This window comes from Anguilla rostrata, chromosome 7 (genome assembly GCF_018555375.3).
Source record: "Anguilla rostrata isolate EN2019 chromosome 7, ASM1855537v3, whole genome shotgun sequence".
Classification (NCBI taxonomy): Eukaryota; Metazoa; Chordata; class Actinopteri; order Anguilliformes; family Anguillidae; genus Anguilla; species Anguilla rostrata.
Genome location: NC_057939.1, coordinates 22991201 through 23011716, shown reverse-complemented (window position 1 = coordinate 23011716; position 20516 = coordinate 22991201). Strand labels below are relative to the sequence as shown.

General features: G+C 51.1%; 1 protein-coding gene across 1 annotated transcript in view; it reads right to left on the bottom strand.

The window, feature by feature from the left end:
* The window catches only part of rbpjb (recombination signal binding protein for immunoglobulin kappa J region b), a 59367-nt gene extending 39337 nt beyond the window's left edge, over nucleotides 1-20030 (bottom strand). Inside the window, exon 1 of the mRNA XM_064343824.1 lies at nucleotides 19863-20030. Coding sequence (XP_064199894.1) covers nucleotides 19863-19882 — 20 coding nt within the window. The 5' untranslated portion in view covers nucleotides 19883-20030. The remainder of the gene's footprint in view (nucleotides 1-19862) is intronic.
* Between the last annotated feature and the right edge of the window lie 486 nt (nucleotides 20031-20516).

The window sequence follows — 20516 nt, the reverse complement described above, 5'->3', positions numbered from 1 at the left end:
AGTGTGGTGTGTGTGTGTGTGTGTGTGTGTGTGTGTGTTGTATGTGTCTGTGTGTGTGTGTGTGTGTGTATGTGTGTGTGTGTGTGTGTGTGTGTGTGTGTGTGTGTGTGTGTGTGTGTGTCTGTGTGTGTGTGTCTGTGTGTATGTGTGTGTGTGTGTGTGTGTGTGTGTGTGTATGTGTGTGTGTGTGTGTGTGTGTGTGTATGTATGTATGTATGTGTGTGTCTGTTGTGTGTGGTGTGCCTGCAATGTGAGTGTGTGGGTGTGTGTGTGTGTGTAAGTGTGAGTATGAAGTGTGTGTGTGTGTGGTGTTGTGTGTATGTATGTATGTATGTGTGTGTGTGTGTGTGTGTGTGTGTGTGTATGTGTGAGTATGAGTGTGTGTGTGTGTGTGTGTGTGTGTGTATGTATGTGTGAGTGTGACATCTGACCCCACTTCTGAGGACCTTTGCTAGCGTTGGTGTGTAACCTGGCCCGTGGCATTAAACACACGCGGCTGTACAGACTGATAAGGTGCGACGCGTAAGCTGCGCGAGTCGCTCTGGATAAGAGCGTCCGCCAAGACGGTAAATTACAGCGAGCGCGACAGAATCCTGGCCCGGTTTCTCCCTCCCTCCCTCTCTCCCCGGGGGCTGGAATAAAGGCTCCCCGCGGCGCCGCGGCACCGGTACCGCCGGCTCTGTCGCTCCGCTCGCGGGGCTGCGGTCGCCGCTCACCGTTAGAAAGGCGCTGGGCGTCGGCCCGATCGGCTGGGCGTGTAAATGCCCCCCGGGCGAGCGAGCAGGGGAGCGAGCAGGGGAGCGAGAGCCAACAGTCACGTTTCTGAGGATCAGAAACGCTTGAGCCAAAAACACTACCGCCACTTTCGGTGCTCGGCCTGCCAAAAAAAAAAAAACTCTGCGTTTAACAGAGCGAGAGAGAGAGACAGAAAACATCCCATTCACCTGCACAATATGTTTCTACCTGCCACACCCTGAGAGAGAGAGAGAGAGGGAGAGAGAGAGAGAGAGGGAGAGAGAGAGACAGAGAGAGAGAGAGAGAGAGAGAGAGAGAGACAGAGAGAGGGAGAGAGAGACAGAGAGAGAGAGAGACAGAGAGACAGAGACAGAAAGCTAAGGTGGTTACATGGGGCCCAGTCTCCGTGAGTGTGCAGTATCTGTATCTCTCACATGCCCTGCTGCACTTTCTGACCACTTCCCCAGCACCGCTCCATACGAAGCCGTTTGAAAGAGACTTACTGTTGGACACAGGCCTAGAAAATCCCTCACTCTCCCACACACACACACACTCACGCACACACACACTCACTGATACACATGCTCACTCACGCACATACACAAACTTTCTCTCTCTCACACACACACTGATAAACACTAACCAACACTGATAGACACACACACGCATTCTCCCACACTCTGCAACAAACTAAGAGACGTGCGCACAAATACACAGACACTCTGACCGTCTTTCTCTGATACTCGCACTTTCTCAGCCTCACAAACTCTCTCACTCAATCCCACTCTCTCTCTCACACTCTCTCACACTTACTCGCACTCTCTCTTACCCTCTCTCTCTCTCACACTCTCTCAAACTCACTCTCCCACTCTCCCACTCCCTCTCACCCACTCTCACTCACACTCTGCCCCCCGCCCCCCCTGCACATTTGATCTTCAGCAGCAGAGGCACGCTCTTTGTGCGTTCTGCCACATGTCACAGCTACAGGGGAAAAAAGGTCTAAAATAGACCAGGGGCAGTGTGTTTCACTTCCACAGAAAGGGCAGAGCTGCGCTCTCTCTGCAGCCCGCTCTTCTCTGCACCCCGCTGAACTTCCCTCCCGCTCGCCAGTTTTGGAACGGACGTGATGAAATCAGCCGCGATGACCTTAAGGAAACAGCGCTCTTTTTTTAAAGATACTCTCGCCCGGTCCCGCTCGTTCACTCACGACCAAGCGCGCGCGTCGTACGGATCCTCGCGGACGGGTCGATCGAACCCGCGACGCGGCGCCGAGCAACAACGGGTCTCAGGTTGCCCCGTACGGAACGCTTCAAACCAAAAATGATATTGAGCGCGACCGTCTGAAGAACGATCGGGTAACACGCGCGCACGTGCTAACCCCTGCAGGCCTAGCTGCGCAAGCTGCTCTGCGGCTACCTGTGGCCGCGTTTCCTAGCATTAGCGCGTTAGCCTCCAAATGTCCCACGCCAGGCACCGTAGAGCTGGCGGGCTGCCAGAAACCTCTCAGAACCTCCTTGTCACGCACTAAAACTGTCCGGGCCAATCGGAAAACATGCCCTAAAACTGTCTGGGCCAATCAAAAACGTGCAATGAAACAGAAATAATATTTTAAAAAATCCAAAGTGAACTATCCCTTCAAGCTCTAAAGCTTACGGGATAGATGGTCCCCACCCCCCTTTTATTTCACCGGGCTGCGTCCTCCAACTACCACTGACTAACAGGCATGAAAATACCAAATCATTTCAAACAGAGGGACGCATGAACAGAGACACGCAGGCAGGAGGGTGACAGTCATCTCCTCTGCTTCCCTCCTCTAGGAGCCCCCCAGTGCTACAGACCAACCGAAACACAAACCGATTCACCGGTTTGAATAAATCAATTTCACTTCTTTTAAAATTTCTTTTGTTCAGCCTCTTCCTGCACAGCTCTCTCCGAGAGCAGCCGCCGCTGGCCGCTGGCCCTGGCCCTGGCCCTGCGCTCTCTCAATCCAGAGCCTCCCCAGACACGGGGGAGAGAACGCTGCGTTCCGATTGGCCCGCCGAGAAACGGGCCGTCTCGCCTTGCCTCCTCCCCTTTTCCTCTCCGGCGTCAGAGCCGCGGAGTACCGGCGGACCGTTTTATTCCTTTTTTTACGTTAGCCTGTTAGCCCGAGCGACGCCACACTCACACGGACGCCGCGCAGACGCACTGACGTTAACACCGCGCGGAGCGGCCGACAGAGTGGCTGCATCCGACAGGCGGCCCGTCGGCAAGCGACAGCGCGCGGCTCGCCGTCCGTCCGGCGAACCCGCGCGGCGTCTGCGCTGCGTTAAACATCGAGGGGAAGCGAGCGAGAGAACCCGGCGAAGAAAATACCGGCGCGCTGTGGCGGCGGCGCTCGGGCCGACCCATCCGAGGCGCGGAGCTCCGACGGCGATGATCTGGCAGCACGTGGCTTCGGAAACAAAAACACCGGGCCGAGGAGCTCCGCTGAAACACCGGGCCGACTGCCCGTTCGTTCAGCTTCCATCAGGGAGAGGATTCTCTCGTCCAGGGTGCGTCACAGAAACCCTTATTTGCTCATTTGCTAATTCCCCCCTCGATTTAAAATCACATGGCCCGTGACGGTGGGGGGGAAGCGCGCTGGTAACGCCGCCTTGGCACGGAAGCCTGCAGCGCTGGCCGCCGCCGCGCTTCGGTCGCTCTGGCTCTTCCGACTCCGGCTGTCAATCACCCCAGAGAGGATGTCGCAATAGAGGCCGCCGGTGAGGGCCCGGGTTCATAACGCACTGCTGTAAACTGAACACACACACACACTGAACAGCTCAATATTTACAGCTTCCAGAGCACTTAAACGGGTGAAAAAATAAAAGCACTATAAACTTGAGAGTTTCCCGAGGGTAGCATTTCCCATGTGTGCATTCGACTGCACTTCCAAAATGCAACTTGTTTTCTTTGGCTCCGGCTTGTTTGCTTGAGGATTATGTGTGCGATAACCTCGGGAGTCTGGTGGTTCACAGACGCACGCGCGCACGCAAGCGGTGCACACACACACACACGCACGCACACACAAGCGGTGCAATGCGCTAAAGCTGGTTTCCCAGGGAAGCAGACAGGAGAGTCTGGCTCCAGCAGGTCGATCACTCTCCCATTACACTCATACTGCAACTTCCCCCTCACATATGCACACAGACACGCATGCTCACGTATGCACACAGACACGCATGCTCACGTATGCACACAGACACGCATGCACATGTTTGCACACAAAAACACATGCACATCGAAGGGGACAGACACATATGCACTCGTATGCACACAGACACACACGCACACGTATAGGTATAGACACACATGCACACGTATAGGTATAGACACGCATGCACACGTATAGGTATAGACACGCATGCACACGCATGGGCATAGGCATGCGTGCACACATACGCACACAGATACACATGCACACGCATGTGCACAAACACACACACTCATTACCCATAGATTCACACATACATCAGCCTGCAAGTGCATGTAAACACAGACACATGCTCAAACATATGCACACAAACATGCATGCATACATACATTGACATACGTGCTCACGTTCATACACACCCCTACTCACCACGCATGCATATGCTAGCATTCACCCACACGCAAATTTCAGAAACTTAACAGGACATGAAAATTCACTTCTGTCGTGAGCAGGAAGCTCGTCCCTACGCACCAGGGGCGCGAAAATAATAAAGAAATACAACTCCAGGCATCGACGGCTGCCAGGAACATCAGCCTTACTTTAAATCTCTTCTCGAGTTGCACATCTTTCAATGCTGAGATGCCGATGCGTAGCATTTTCAGTCTCGTTTTAAAGTTCACTACAGACGCACGCTCTTTTTTTTCTTTTTTAAATCGCAGGGCTGGAATGCAGTGGAACTGGATTTTATTATGCATTTATAACACGTTGGCGCTGCTGAGAGTGGACCTGACCCCGTGAAGCACAGGAGGACCGCAGCTTCGCACGGCCACGCCGTAAAGGTTCTGGGAAAAACACTGGGCCGTACAGCACGGCTGTTCCCCCCGTTTTATTTTTTAAAACGTATTGCTTAACGTGCTCGGCGGACATGGGTGGCTGTGGTCGCCGACACTTCCTATGTTTTAGAGCATGAATGGAGCCGTGCTCACGAAACTGAGCATTTCAGGGTCAGGGCATTGAACATGTGCACGCACGAACGAATGAACGCACGAACGCACGCACACACACGCAGGAGCACGCACGCACGCACGCACACACACACACACACGCACACACACACACACACACGCAGGAGCACGCATGCACGCACACATGCACACACGCAGGAGCACGAACGCACGCACGCACACACACACACACACACACACACGCAGGAGCACGCACACGCAGGAGCACACACACACACACACAGAGGAGCACGCACACACACACACACACACACAGGAGCACGCACACGCAGGAGCACGCACACACACACAGGCGCATGCGCACACACACAAACACACACACACACACACACAGGAGCACGCACGCACACACACACAGACACACAGGCACACGCATGCACGCACACACACAGGCGCATGCGCGCACACACACACACACAAACACACACACACAGGAGCAGGCACACACATGCACACAGGCGCACGCATGCACGCACACACAGGCGCGTGCGCACTAAGGCTGTCAAAAGTGCCCTGGAATTGCGTTTGAATATTAGCTTTTGTAATTAGTTAAGAGTTCGAATATATTCGAATATCACTTGCCTATAATTCACAAAAATAAGCTGCTTATTGTCGGGCGCAATATGCACGTGACGCTCCCTCTACACTGGCCTACACGTTATTTTCCACAAGCGGGCAGCAGAATAGAGGACATCGGTGAACTTTCATACGCGGTTTACTACGTCTGGGGCCTCATTTACAAAACGTATTTTAGATCAACTGTGTGGCGCATGCGTAGAAAATCGTCAAAGTAGTGATTCATAAAATTTCAACATGACTCGATTTGACCCTGGAAACGGCTGTGGTCAGGTCTTCACTTGACGTATGCACGCAAGTTCATTTTATTATGAGCCCGCTGCAGTTTCTATAGCCTAAATGCGCAAATGAATAAAGCACTTTCTTGTGGGTGTAATTTGCCACAACTCGGCATTTATTAATCACAATAATAGAAAGGAAAGACTCTTAATTAATAGATATAGATTATGAATGTCTACCCAACAAAATCATTTTCATTTCTAATCCTATTTGGACAAACAGACAGATGTTTCGGCCACTGAGGACGGCTTAGGCCGAAACATGTCTGTCTCTTTGTCCAAATAGGAATAGAAATGAGAATGATTTTGTTACGTAGACATTCATAATCTATATCTAGCCTATTCATTAAAAGTGAGGGCCCCCGTCTTTCCTTTCTATGATTATCTATGAGAAGCCAACGCACCATTCATTTGTTATATAGCCTAGTTTGTTAAAAACTTCTTTGAGCGCATGGGTTTGTTAATTCTTTTTTTGTATAATCACAATAATAGGAAAATGATTGTTTATAGGAAATCCCTGTTTATTTCTTAACACAAAAACTATTCAAACAGCTAATACCTGTAGCCGAAAACAACATAGCCTAAATTACTTACTCCGTTTAGTTTGTTTAACTTCTTTCATCATCCAATTTTATCAAAATCTTCAGAACAGAAAGGAAACATAGCCATGGGAACATTACTTAGCCTAAATTGTTAGCTGACCAGATCTGTTGAACGAAGTGAAAAAAAGAGACTGGCTCGCGAGGCTAGCTGACTCATAGACATACATGTCTATGAGCTGACAAGCAACGTTAGGTGTCCATGGAGCTGAAAGCATCACCGCAGGATATTGGCAAGGAAAACCAGACGATCCACTTGCTCTGGGTCCAGGGCAGAACGTTTTTTGTTGACAGAGGAAGTAACGCTAGCACAGGAAATGAACTTTGCGTGCATTAACATGATTCGCAGCATAAAATTAAAGCCTGCATATTCATGTTAATTACAAAACGCGGGATCCAAAACTGATATTCGAATGCTCAAATTTAGGTACGAACTTAAAAAAAAAAAAAAAAAAAAAGATTTTCGAATTGTTTTTGAAGTTCGAATATTTTTTGACAGCCCTAATGCGCACACACACACACAAACACACAGGAGCACGTACGCACACACACACGCACATAGGCGCACACATGCACGTACACACACATGCACACAGGCGCGCGCACGCACACACACACACAAACACATACAGGTGCGCGCGCGCACACACACACACACACACACACACACACACAGGCACACACATCGGCACACATGGCGCAGTGCACCAGTGTCCAGCTGGTCTTCCAAACCTGCACGGGGGGATTTTTTTTGCCCTGCTCTTTCAGCAGTCACTGTTCAGGAACAGCTCACTGATCCGACAGAACAAAGACTGGGGCTTTCCCCCTCTTCAAAGCCATTTTAACACCGCTCTGTATAAAATCCACCCCCCACAACTCCCAAACTGTTTCCTGACTCTGAGAAAACACTGAGTGGGACAGAGGGGGAGGGGACAAGCGCTTCCACAGGTACAGGTAGACACCCCTCCACTAGCTACACCCCACCCTCCCTCACTCCCACCCTTTCCCTTGATCTCTTCATCCCTCCTTTTTTCCCCAAGTTGGAGGCGTTTTTTTTGAACGTGCAGCTGTGACAATTTCCAGATATGATGGGCCAGAGATAACTGCTGTGGACTGATTTATTAATAAAACGCAGCCTCCAACACCCCCCCCCCCCCAGTCCCTCTATTCGTCAGGAACAGAGTCGACAGCGGGAAGAGGCCTTTCTGTAATACTACACTTGCGTGAAAGGGGCCGACAAATGAGTCATTTGCAGCGATGAGAAGCTATGATTCATTAGCGATGAGATTTAGCCGCGCTGCAAGGCCCTGGCTGAGCAAAGCCTGACCAGAAAAAACGCAGTTTTCTGTAAACTCCCAGCTCCGCGGCCACGTTGCCTCTGACTCATCCATCCAGAATCCTCCAGGGGTCAGAGGTCAACATCTCTCTTCCTGTACTGAGTCTCCGCCCACCCACCCGTACAACACAGAACTGCCAAACCACATGTGAAACAGAGCTGCCAGGCGAACTTCAGCTCGCTGTTCCACAGACCATTTCCACAAAGTCACACATGCTAATTAGAAACTTCTGAGACACCCGATGAACTCTAGCCTATTTCTGAACTTCGCCGGCAAGGTGGGAGGTGGAGTGCGTTTGCATGTGCGTGTGCATGTGAGTGAGTGGGAGAATGTGCGTGTGTGTGTGCTTGTGTGCATGTGAGTGAGAGAATGTGTGTGTGCGCATGTGAGTGAGTGAATGAGTGTATGTGTGTGCGTGTGCACGTGTGAGTGCATGTGAGTGAGAGAGAATGTCTGTGTGTGCGTGTGTACGCGCATGTGAGTGAGTGAATGAGTGTATGTGTGTGCGTGTGTATGCGCATATGAGTGAGAGAGAGAGAGTGTGTGTGTGTACGGGCATGTGAGTGACTGAGTGAGAGAAAGTGTGTGTGTGCGTGCATGTGAGTGACTGAGTCAGAGAGTGTGTGTGTGTGTGTGCGCGCGCGTGCGCATGTGAGTGACTGAGTCAGAGAGTGTGTGTGTGTGTGTGTGTGTGGGGGGGGAATCCCCAGTGTGTGTGTGTCATGTGACATAGGTCTGTTGTCTGCTTTCTCTGTTTATAATGTTATAAAGCGCTCCTCTGAATGCTCAGGAGCCCTGAGGAGGGGGAGGGGAGGGGAGGTGGGGGGAGGGGAGGGGTGTTTGGCACACCTTCCTCTCGCACGCCGGAGCACAGCGGGGACGTCCAGGAAGCCCGGCCGCGGTCCCACAGAGAAGGCCGCTCGACCAAGTGCGAATTGTGACACGGTCACGGAAAACGTGGCGCCCCGGACGAGCGCGGAACGGCACGCTCCGCTTCATCTCGCTTCTGCGAGCGGGGGCCCCCCGGAGCAGGCCCCGCCCGCCAGAGACGCGCTCGTCCGGCCGGAGCCGCGGCGGAGGGAGAAACAGAAAGAGAACTCTTCTGCGTGAGACCTCCTCTTCAGGCAGGAAAAGGAACGACGAGGACGCGTAGCCGCGGAGGAGCTGGCGCACCCCGTTCTCTTCGTTTAAAGAGCAGCGCGGGGGGAGGCCCCCGGAGGCGCCGGCGTCATCGGGCCCGTCGCCGGTTTCTCCAGCCGCCGCGGTCGCGGGTCGGTAAGGCTCAAGGGAAATGTGCTGCGCTGCTGCTGCTGACCCTGGGGCTCCCTCAGCGCTCCCTCACCGCTCCCTCACCGCTCCCTCAGCGCTGAGCTCACCGCTCCCTCAGCGCTGAGCTCAGCGCTCCCTCACCGCTCCCTCAGCGCTGAGCTCACCGCTCCCTCACTGCTCCCTCAGCGCCGCTCTTTCCAGCCAGTGCTTTCCTGGCGGACGGCTCGCTCTAGGGAACGCGCGGGTGGTTTGGAAACGCACGCACTTCAGCGCTTAGCTCAGCGTGCCAACCCCTTCAACTCCGCTCATCGACTTTCACCTCCGACACCTCGCTTTTACGATACAGAGCACTGAATCAACTTTCTTTCCCCCGCTCGCTGGCCTGCTGAGTGGCATGTTGACTCTTAAAAAAAAAACTAAAAAAAACAATCACCAGCCGCGGTACCTTTCGTAATATAACACTTCCTGGTTGGTTACCAGCCAAGCTGGCTGTTGGGAGTAAAAAATCCAACCAGCCACAATCAAAATGTTACCGGTATTTGGCTGGTGGCGGATTTTAATTTCACACCCTAACAGCATGATAATTAAGTACCGCACCTTAATGGCCCTGGAAGCGTCGGCTGAACGGGGCTGCCAGGTTACCGTAGCGGTCGGGGCACTAGGCGTGTCACCCGGGGCACGCAGGTTCCATTTCCAGGCGGAGCGCTGCCGTCGCATAATGAAATAAGTAACCGCGGTGATAATCTGCGCTAAGAGCGGGGGGCTAAGCCATTTCGACAGGCGGCTGGTCCCGAGCCGTGCCTCTGCGTGCGGTGCTGCTTCACCCTTTCTGCGGAAAGCTCTCCGAGCCCCGGTTTCTCTTCCACCGATCGCGTTTAGCGACGGCTGCGCTAGTTCTGAGCGACGGGTCCAGGAGTGTACCTGTCTCTGACAGGCGATTCCGTCTGCTGTAGCCGCAAACAAATCAGTAACACAGGCAGCCGCTCAGCTCTAACGGAGGAGGGGTGTCAATTGCTCAATGAGGCCTGGAATAATCGATCGATCAGCAAATTAGGCTCGATCCATACGGCGGCCGAGCCTAATTATGGGAGCCGAGCCGGGGAGCAAGACGCGGACTCTGCGATAACGGCTCCGTGCCCCCCCCCCTCCCCCCCGTCGCAGCTCAGCGCAGTGAAGCCGTATACGCCCACCCCCAATAACGTAACGCACCGGCAATTAACCTGTCAGCACCCGCCAGACACACACAAATGAGTCACAACCGTGTGCAGAACTGCGATATTTAAAGCATTTTAGCATGGGAACGGTGCCTCCCCCTCTGTGGCGGTGCTGCGCGCTTCACATGGGGGTGGGGGGGGGGTGGGGGGCTGTACTTCTCTGTCCCACCTGTATTTCGGGACACGGGAAGCATTGCTCCAGAAGCAACACTGGCTCAAGGTTAGCGGAGAACATGCGTCCGGTCCCCTTCCATTTCTAACACGCGCAATGTCAAATTAGACAAGGCAGGGACTCTCATATCTGGGCCCCAAGGCCAGCAGTACTGCTGATTGGCTGATTGGCACTACGAACCGATAGTTAGGGTGAGTGATTACCGTCAGACTCCACCAGTCTAAACCAGTTCCTGAAAACCAGCAGTACTACCTCAGTATCCCAGATATAATGCACAGTAATGAATTATTTACGAAATATCCATTGATCTTCGATGATCAATGCAGTTGCAAACAAGTTGCCGTGTTCTCTGATACAGGATAAGGTTAGATGTCCTGCAGGTGTCCTAATTGGACATGTGTGCAGCAATGAGATTCCAGCACCAGGATCAGGGAAGCTGTTACACTATACGGCGAGTGGGCCGGATAGCCAATGGATAATCACAGAACGAAGTGCAATAACAGTGGCTGATTACAAAAATAAAAACATCCACGTATATTTATAAAGAAACAAACAGAAATATTTATAGACTCCCAGAAAAGAGCGGAAGCCCCAGGTTCCTGATAGGCAAAGAGCAGGGGACACTGTGCAAGGGGAGCACAGCTCTACCCCCAGGGGTGTCCAAGCTCATCCGAAAAGGGCCGGTGTTGGGCACAGGTTTTCGTTTTCAGCCCAGCACCAAGACGCCGACTTCAACTGATCGGCTAATCGCGGTCTTCGACCAAGGCCTCAACCAGCAGAATCAGGTGCGTCAGCGCTCGGCTAAAACACAAAACCTGCACCCAAACCGGTCCTTTTCGGGTAAGACTGAACACCCCTGGTCTGCATACTGTAGGCTACATCTGAGTGGCTTTCAGTGGAGGCAGCCAGCACGGGGGTGTTATCAGTCGACAAACCGCCATTTCGGCCCCGGACTGGAATCAGACCGAAGTCACGGTCCACAGCGAAGTTTGCGCCGGCGCCCCAGACCGTCGAGCTTCCCCGTTTCCTCGGGCCTTCTCTCTCTCGTGCCTGCCGCCGTGTGATGAAATCCTGTTAATCTACGCGCATATGAGAGGCAAATGTGCCCAAACACGCACTGAGGCCAGGTACGCACATAAATCAGCCCCATATTCTTTAACCCGTTTTTTCATCTGAAATTCTCTCTCTCTCTCTCTCTCTCTCTCTCTCTCGCTCTCGCTCTCGCTCGCTCTCGCTCTCGCTCGCTCTGCCGACACGGAGCAGCCGGCGGCGTTCGAGGGCCCGTCTCGCGACCGTCGGTCTCGTCGCGCGGAAGGCGGCCGCGCCGAAGCGCGCTGCCAGAGCTGACGGCGTGCGACTGAACAAGGGAAGGGGGGGGGGGGATCGAGGCTGGACCGAATCGCTCGCTTCCAGGGAAACGATACAGCCAATTACGCGCTGCCGTGCTGGGCCGCTGGCCAATCGGCACTGATGTGGTCAGGATTCGAAACCAGATCACAGGGCGCTTCCCTGTGCACCGAAGCGGTGCTTTAGGCTGGAAGAGGAACCAGCCCGCTGAAGGAAATAAGAAAGCTAGTAAGTGCTAACAGACCAGCCTCTCCTCCGACACAAACTAGCTCAGCAGCTGTTGTGAGCGAATGTGGCTCCTCTGTGCTGGGGGGGGGACAACCTGCTCCTCTCGCAGGCTAACCAGTGTGAATCAGTGGCTAAAAAACACCGCTCGGAGGCAAAGCAACGTGGTTTCCATAGAAAGGATTCATTCACAGTCACGTAATGTCGCAAGACTTAACTAAACAAAGTTATCACCACAATGCAGACGGGGGGGGGGGGGACAGCTCAACGTGGAAAAGAATAAAGCCGTTTGCCAACACTTCATGTTAATGTAATTTAATATGTTGTCTGGTAAGAGCACCTTCTATAAACCGTTTTGAAAATGTTCCTAGTTCCACTCTGAACTGTGATTGGCTAAATGTTTTTATTTATTTTTTTTATTTGATCGGACCAACAGGTGGGTGGGGATTAGTCAGATAGTTGAGGTGGCTACTGGATTGAAGTGTTGTTATTTGGACTGGATACACTCACTAAGGCAACAGGGGATTGGTCCACTCAGTGAGATATGACTGGTCTGCTTGCTAAAGTGAGTGGTGATTGGTTGAGGAACATTTGTCATTCTGTAGGAGGAAGGGGTGTTCTCTTTGGCCCCAGCTCTATCTCGCTTGGCTCAGGGTAGCTGAGTGACCCTGTAAAGGCCCCGTCCACAAGCCTGTGCTGAGGGACGATCTCTCGACAGGTTCACACAGACACGGGCCTCTGACATCACCGCTGACATCACCACTGAGCTCACGCCAGCCCAGTTCAGGGGATAACATCATCATAAGTATAACTCCTCCCACAAGCAAAGAGCCCCTTCTCCTTCACACAAGGCCATTCTCGCATCTGGTAAAACGCACATTATCGCTTTTCATAAACCGCAGAAACACTTTCTATCTTGCTCACTCTCTCCCTTTAAATAAAATGCCCCCACCACTCCCTCCTCCAGTCCCAAAAAAAAAAAGAACCCTGGAGAACACTCCCTCCCTTTTCCACAGAAATTTGAGAGAGAAAAACTCTATGTCATTCATGAAGGTTTCAACCGCCTTTCTCCTTCCCTTTTTTTTTCTTTTTTTTTTTTTTCTTTTACCCACCACTGTAAAAGATTGCAAAACATGCCACTTGGCTGGAAAGTCGCTGAATGAAAGCAGAGAGGCGGCGGCCAGAGGATCGCCCCGCATATTTTCAATGAAACATCCTGAAACCTAAAAAACGCTGACGCCTGCAGAAAAAAAAACACACAAAAAAAAAAAAACACGCGAGCGTTCCCTTGGCGATAGTGCAATCGCTACCAACAACAGAGGATGGCTTCTCTGAACAAAGGCACCCTGCGTAGGCAAACACTGAGAGCCGTACTAACTGGAAGCTAATTGGACAACCCGAGTCCTGACCTCAGAAGTATTTAGAGCCTCTCAATCATGAATTTTACAAATTCTGCCAAAGTACGGGGTCAACTGCTGGCGTGAGAACCACTTTCATCTCCCATAGATTTGTGGAGCTTTCTGAAGAAATAAAGAATATTCCTTGCTTGTAGAACTTATAGAGAACTTAAGAGAAAGAAAATTATGTATGCTTCTTATAATTATTAACAGTCCCTTCATTGTTCCAGAATCCAGATTATAAAAAAACACATACTGATTTCATCAACAAAACACTATCTCTCATAAAACAAGACCAGGTTAGAACCTAGTGTATGGCTGGACCTAACACACGTGATCCGGCCGACCAATGGTGTAACTTCATAACTCAGCCGACCAATGGTGTAACTTCATCACTCAGTCAGTCAGTCAGTCAGTCACAGACATTCGCGTTTGTAGGGCTGGCCCCGCTGTTGCAGTCCAGCCAAAAAGAAGAAAAAAAAAACTACACCAAATAAAATTCCATGTGATTCACTCTGAACCCACATGCCCGCCCTGACACGCATGTACACACACGTATGCCCCCCCCCCCACCCCACCCCACATAATTTACCCACACAAAGACGTGTACGCACACACACACACACACACACAGACACACACACACAGACACAGACACACACAAGCCAAGTTGCATGTGGCTAAGGACCAGCACGATCGCGGGCGCCAAGCTCGAGAGCCTGCCAAACGAAATGACTCAAAAACGCGCTCGTTAATCTGCCTCGTCCCCCCCACCCCCCCCCCCCCCCCCGTCCCACCCCCGGCGCACGCAGCGGGGGGCCCGTGCGGCTGAGCCGGGGCGCGTCCGCGGGGGGTTTACCTCAGAGATTTCCCCAAAGGCTGGAGGTTTCCCAGGTGCAGAGGTATCCCCTGAGCGCAGCGCTCAACCTGAACCTGAACCTGATGCAAATATCCAGCTGCGTGCCCGGGTCTGTGCGCAACGGGCGTGTGTGAGCAGTGTCACGTCCCCCCCATGGGCAGGGGCATCTGAGGAAATGAACAACACGCACGCGCGCACACGCACGTACACGGACGCTGGCCTATGCCACGGAGAACCCCTCCGGTCAGGGCTTCTGATAGGCCGAACTGGGTTTTCTTTTTTGTTTTTTTACTGAGTGAAAGATAAATTTGTCGCAATTTGACCAGAACTAACGCCGGCGCGACGCGGGCGTTCGCTCCATCTCCGCCGCCCCAGGCCGCCGCGTACTTTCTGAGACGTGACATCAGCGGCGGCGCGGTTCGGATGCGCGGACGCCCCGCGGCCACCGCCGGCCCGTCTCCCGCATTTTAACTTCCTGCTTAACGCGGTCTGCCCCGCCAAGCGTTTTCAAAGCGCGGGCTATCGCTTCACTCACGCGAGATGCGTCTCGCACTGGACCGGAAAGTCGACTTGTTTTATTTTTAAAGAGCCAAGAGCAGTAACACGCATTGTTCCGGCCAAACGTATTGGAAGACCGTATTTTCCGAACTTATTTAATATTTTCCTAATCTCTGTCTGACGGGCCAGCCCCCGCTGGAGGGATGGGACTGGCTTCCTTGGTGGGGCTGCACTCGGACCCTGGACCAGCAGCTCCAGGCAGCCTGCTTGACGGCCAGCCAGCGGCTCCTCCCTCCCTGCATTCAGCTCTGGCTGAAAGGATGACAGCGAGCAGCCTCCCCTGGGACAGCTCAGCATCCACCCGCGCCTCTTTTAACGGGACAGCACAGCATCCACCCACGCCTCTTTTAACAAGACAGCACAGCATCCACCCACGCCTCTTTTAACGGGACAGCTCAGCATCCACCCATGCCTCTTAACGGGACAGTACTGCATCCACCCACGCCTCTTTTAACGGGACAGCTCAGCATCCACCCAAGCCCCCTTTAACGGGACAGCTCAGCATCCACCCACACCCCCTTTAACGGGACAGCACAGCATCCACCCACGCCTCTTAACGGGACAGCACAGCATCCACCCGCACCCCCTTTAACGAGACAGCACAACATCCACCCACACCCCCTTTCACAGGATAGCTCAGCATCCACCCACGCCTCTTTTAACCAGACAGCACAACATCCACCCACGCCTCTTTTAACAGGACAGCACAGCATCCACCCACGCCTCTTTTAACGGGACAGCACAGCATCCACCCACGCCTCTTTTAACGGGACAGCACAGCATCCACCCACGCCTCTTTTAACGGGACAGCACAGCATCCACCCACGCCTCTTTTAACGGGACAGCACAGCATCCACCCACGCCTCTTTTAACGGGACAGCACAGCATCCACCCACGCCTCTTTTAACGGGACAGCACAGCATCCACCCACGCCTCTTTTAACCGGACAGCACAGCATCCACCCACACCCCCTTTCACAGGATAGCTCAGCATCCACCAACCACCCACACCCCCTTTACCGGGACAGCGCTGCATCCACCTGCACCTCCTTTAATAGGACAGCACTGCATCCACCCACACCCCCTTTAACAGGGCAGCACTGCATCCACCCACACCTCCTTTAACAGGACAGCACTGCATCACCCACACCCCCTTTAACAGGACAGCACTGCATCCACCACACCCCTTTAACAGGACAGCACTGCATCCACCCACGCCCCCTTTAACAGGACAGCACAGCATCCACCCACACCTCCTTTAACAGGACAGCACTGCATCCACCCACACCCCTTAACAGGACAGCACTGCATCCACCCACCCCTTTAACAGGGCAGCGCTGCATCCACCCACACCCCCTTTAATAGGACAGTACTGCATCCACCTGCACCTCCTTTAACAGGACAGCGTTGCATCCACCCACACCTCCTTTAACAGGACAGCACTGCATCCACCCACACCCCCTTTAAAAGGACAGCATTGCATCCACCCACACCTCCTTTAACAGGACAGCGCTGCATCCACCCACACCTCCTTTAACAGGACAGCGCTGCATCCACCCACGCCCCCTTTAACAGGACAGCATTGCATCCACCTGCACCCCCTTTAATGCCTTGTTCTCGTTTCCAGGGAAGCCCTGGTCTCTAATAAGAAGGCTTAAAGGCATAATTACACACACTGGGGACTACACTTCAGCTCTGCTCTGAATCTCGAGTTTGTGGCAGATCCTTTTTTGGCAGGAAAAATGAAAAAAGGAGGCGATAAATAAATAAAATGAATTTTAAAAATGTGTCCTTGAGAATGCATTATAGTTCCAGGTACAAATGCACTCACTACCATACACTTATTACCCATCAACCCCTGACCATGTCTGCTTACCCTGGCATCCGTGCGGGACTTTTCTTTTTAAAAAAGCAAGGTTCGGGCTTATACTTTTCACCAATTTCCCTCTCTCTTTTTTAACAGTGCAGCCCAACCCCCCGAAATCAAGAGAAGGGGCCAATCTGGAAGGTGCGGTTCCGGGGGCCCCCGTCCGACCCCTCGTGAAGCAATCCCGGCGGCTGGCCGAGGCGAGCCATGAGCTCACTCTCCCGGAGCCGGCGCGGCGTTCTGGCAGAGAGCGCGCCCCCGCGAGCCTACGTCCTTCCCCGTTCGGCACCAACACGCCCGCTCACATAAATCTCCCGGCACGCCGGCGAAGGGGAGAGACCGAACTCAATGGGAGCGAACACACCGGGGGGGGGGAATCTTAAAAGGGGATGGAACTGGAAAAGTTCAGAAAAAGGCACACGGAATTCAGCTTTCCATCCGGCTACAATTCAGAAAAAAAATGAATCAACGGAGAAAAACATGGAACCTGGTGTGAGGACACGAAGCTTACAGAAAGCGTACAGATGCCAGTATTTGCTACTGGCGTCCACCAAGCTTACCGCCAAACACAAAAAAAAAACAACCAAAAACCTTGATTCCATGTGCCAATGGCTCATGCAAAGGGACCACAGAGCAGAAGGTCTTGCGCTGCCACAGAACAAACCCACCCTGAAAGGACACAGTTTAGGAGATAAGGCCATGATCTGCCAAACAGAGGGAAGGAAACAGGCTGGTTTTCGTCCAGATTTCTTCATAATGTAACTGCTGTTTCTACATGGGGCGTGAATGATTCAAGATCTGAATCACCTGTGGATTTGGAAACTACACCCCTAGCACTCAAAAACCTGTACTCATGCTTTACTTTCATTTTTTGTAACCTGAGGACTTTTTCCACAGCTTCTGTTTTGCTGATTTATTTTTCCTAAATCCATTCTTTTTTAAAAGAACTACATAAAGAATAATAAGCCTACTGAACCACACATGCAATAAATAAAACTAAATTCATTTCAATTATGCAAATATCTTATCACACAGGATAGCAGCACTGCACAGAAAATTAACCCTGCAATTATCAAACTTTTTTTTTTAAATACACATTACTTTTTTTGCATGTCCACCAGATTCAAAGGTAGGAATACAGCTCACTGCAATTTACAACATCGATCTTTTCGACAGAAGTAGCTGGTACAAAAGCGAACGTAGCATGTACCCAGCTCGGCTTTATAGTGACCTGTCCGAGTCGAACCCTCAGCCTCATAGCCCGTTTGTGCTGGCGCTGCGGGAGATGGGGTTACAGCTGTGGGCAGTAGGTCAACGATTTTTAGCTGCCACCGTTGACACTGGTGATCTCCACCGCGGCCGTCTACATGCCAATTATCCGTCCTTATGGCAGTTTCTACCGCCCCGCTCCCCAAAACTATAACAAGATGTCTGGGCAGGTGGCCCGGCAGTCAGCTCGTTATTTCTCTATCGAAACAGTACCAACCCCAGCCCCGCGGAAATCCCCAAATGTTCATTCACCCCTCCCCAACCAAATGACCGTCACCCACTGAGCTGTCTATTCTAATCACATATTTACTAGCCCATGGCGCATCTACTACACTTGGTACACACTCAAACCTTTTACGATTTTCGTATGGTGTTCATTTCTGTCTGCTGATATTAGTCCAGTTGTAAACTGTGCGTAGCATTACCAAATTTAACTTTTCATAGTCTTTCGATACAAATGAACAAGAAACGATGCACTTTTTAAAAGATCTGAAATAATGCCATTTTGAAACTGAATGGATAATGATGTAGCCAACTTATACGCATGCATAAACTTAATTATTATGTACATACTTTTCATGAATTGTATATCATTTTCAATCTAAAAGCAGAGTAAGGAAATGCAATTTTGGATGCAAGTTAATTAGTTTAAGGCTTAAAAGCAATGCACGAATCTCTCGCTGTAAAAGAAAGACGAATAAAATATACTGGGTAACGTTAAGGACCATCTGCACCAAATTCCAGTGGGAATTCTTTCCAGTATCCAGACGACTGCCGACAAAAATGCCATTTGGCCACGTTAGCTAACGTTTCAACTTTAGCGAGTTTACGTTTCGTGTCTGTTTGCTAGGCAGCTCGCCAGCTACTGTTGCTAACTATACAATTCCGCCATGCAAGGGACCCAACTGGCTAGGTTGCTAGCGTAGCTATCTCGCTAAAATACATGAGCTTAAAAAAAACAGCTAACGTTGGCCAGCTAGCAACCTCACATTTTGTGCACTTAGGTTTTTCCCATCAAGTCAGCTAGCTAGCTAACGTTAACATAATTCTGGAATCGACTAATACATGCACCCAACAAAACGTGCACATTTCAGAGGAATTTAAGTTTCTTTTAATAAAATGTATATTGTTTAAAACACATATTTATTTTAACAATAACAAAAACCCACCAGCCAGACTCGGCATCTTTGTGTTTAGCTGGCTAGCTAGCTAATGTCCTTAGTTGCACTCCTCATTAAATAATAATTTGTTTGCACCGTTCACCAGGAAAGCAGTAAGGGGAAAGCTAAGGGGTTGTTTGATAAACGACGCTAAACATTGGAGAATACAAACGCACGCGTGTCAAAACACTGTTTCTGAAAACGTATGCAAGAGTTCCCACACAATCGATGAGAAGATGGCTAGCTAACGTTAGCTAGCGAGCAAGCCAGAGACCATGAGCATACAGGCAAAGTTTAAACAGAAAAAAGCGACTGGGACTTCAAAAAGGAACGGAAAAAACCCCCAAAACCAGGCAATCTACAAAACAAAAAAACAACTATATTTTTTTAAAACAAACATTCCGTTGTTTAATCAATTGAAATTAAAACCCATTGTTGTTGGCCAACTACCAAACTGTTAACAAAAAAGGGGGAAAAAACAAACAGTGATTTTTTTTTTTTGCATTCGTGTCGTTGTCTGGTGTACAAAAAGAGCCGTGGTCGCCAGGCTGAACTCCAGTGCAGGCGGACTGGCGTCGGGCTCCGTAAAAAAACCCACAACACGGCACAGTCTATACAGTGAAATACACACAATACATTTATAGAATAGGGGGAAGCCTACAACCATTACGAAGAAAAACAGACTAAAAGGCACATGGAAGCCAACTGGTCTGAGCCCAAGCGAAAGCATTTAATCTAACTCCAATTAGTAAATTCCACTTTAACTCTTCGGCCACCGTCAGCTCTGAATCTCAGACTTACCCTGTCACAACAGGCGCCATCTTCCACAAACTCTCACCAAAACTCCAACTCTCGCGAGATCCTTCCTCCCCAGACCAACGCGCTGCCGAGACAACAGAAGCAGACTGGAGATGAAGGAGCGAGGGAGAAAGAGAGAAAGGGGCGGGTGAGGAAGACGGAGGAAGGAGGGGGGGCGTCGGGCAGGGAGAGTGAGAGAAAAGGGCAGACGCCACAACAACAGGCGTGGGAAACTTCGGAAACCACGCGAGAACAGGAAAACTCTCACAATAGACAAGAATGGAGAAGGGCTCGTCTCATCGCGAGAAGTGTGCGCACACCGTAGTTGTCGCTTATTTTATGGTGCTATAATTGTATTCCCACGTGTTTACCCGGTTATAAATTACAACGCTTGTTGGGACGTAGTGTGCTTCGAAATTTCGCACAACGCAGCGAAAAGATAGCTTTTTCCCAGACCCTCCCAGATAATCCGCTGAGAATATACACACATTTTCCGGACGGTTTAAAAAAAATTTCGCCCGCTGATTAAACGCTATATTCATCCGCATGTTATTAAGATAATGGTCATAATAAGACAACATTACTTAGAATGTATTGGATTCGATATATTGCCCATAACATAATTTGTGCGTTAAGATTTGTATGCTTTTCACATAA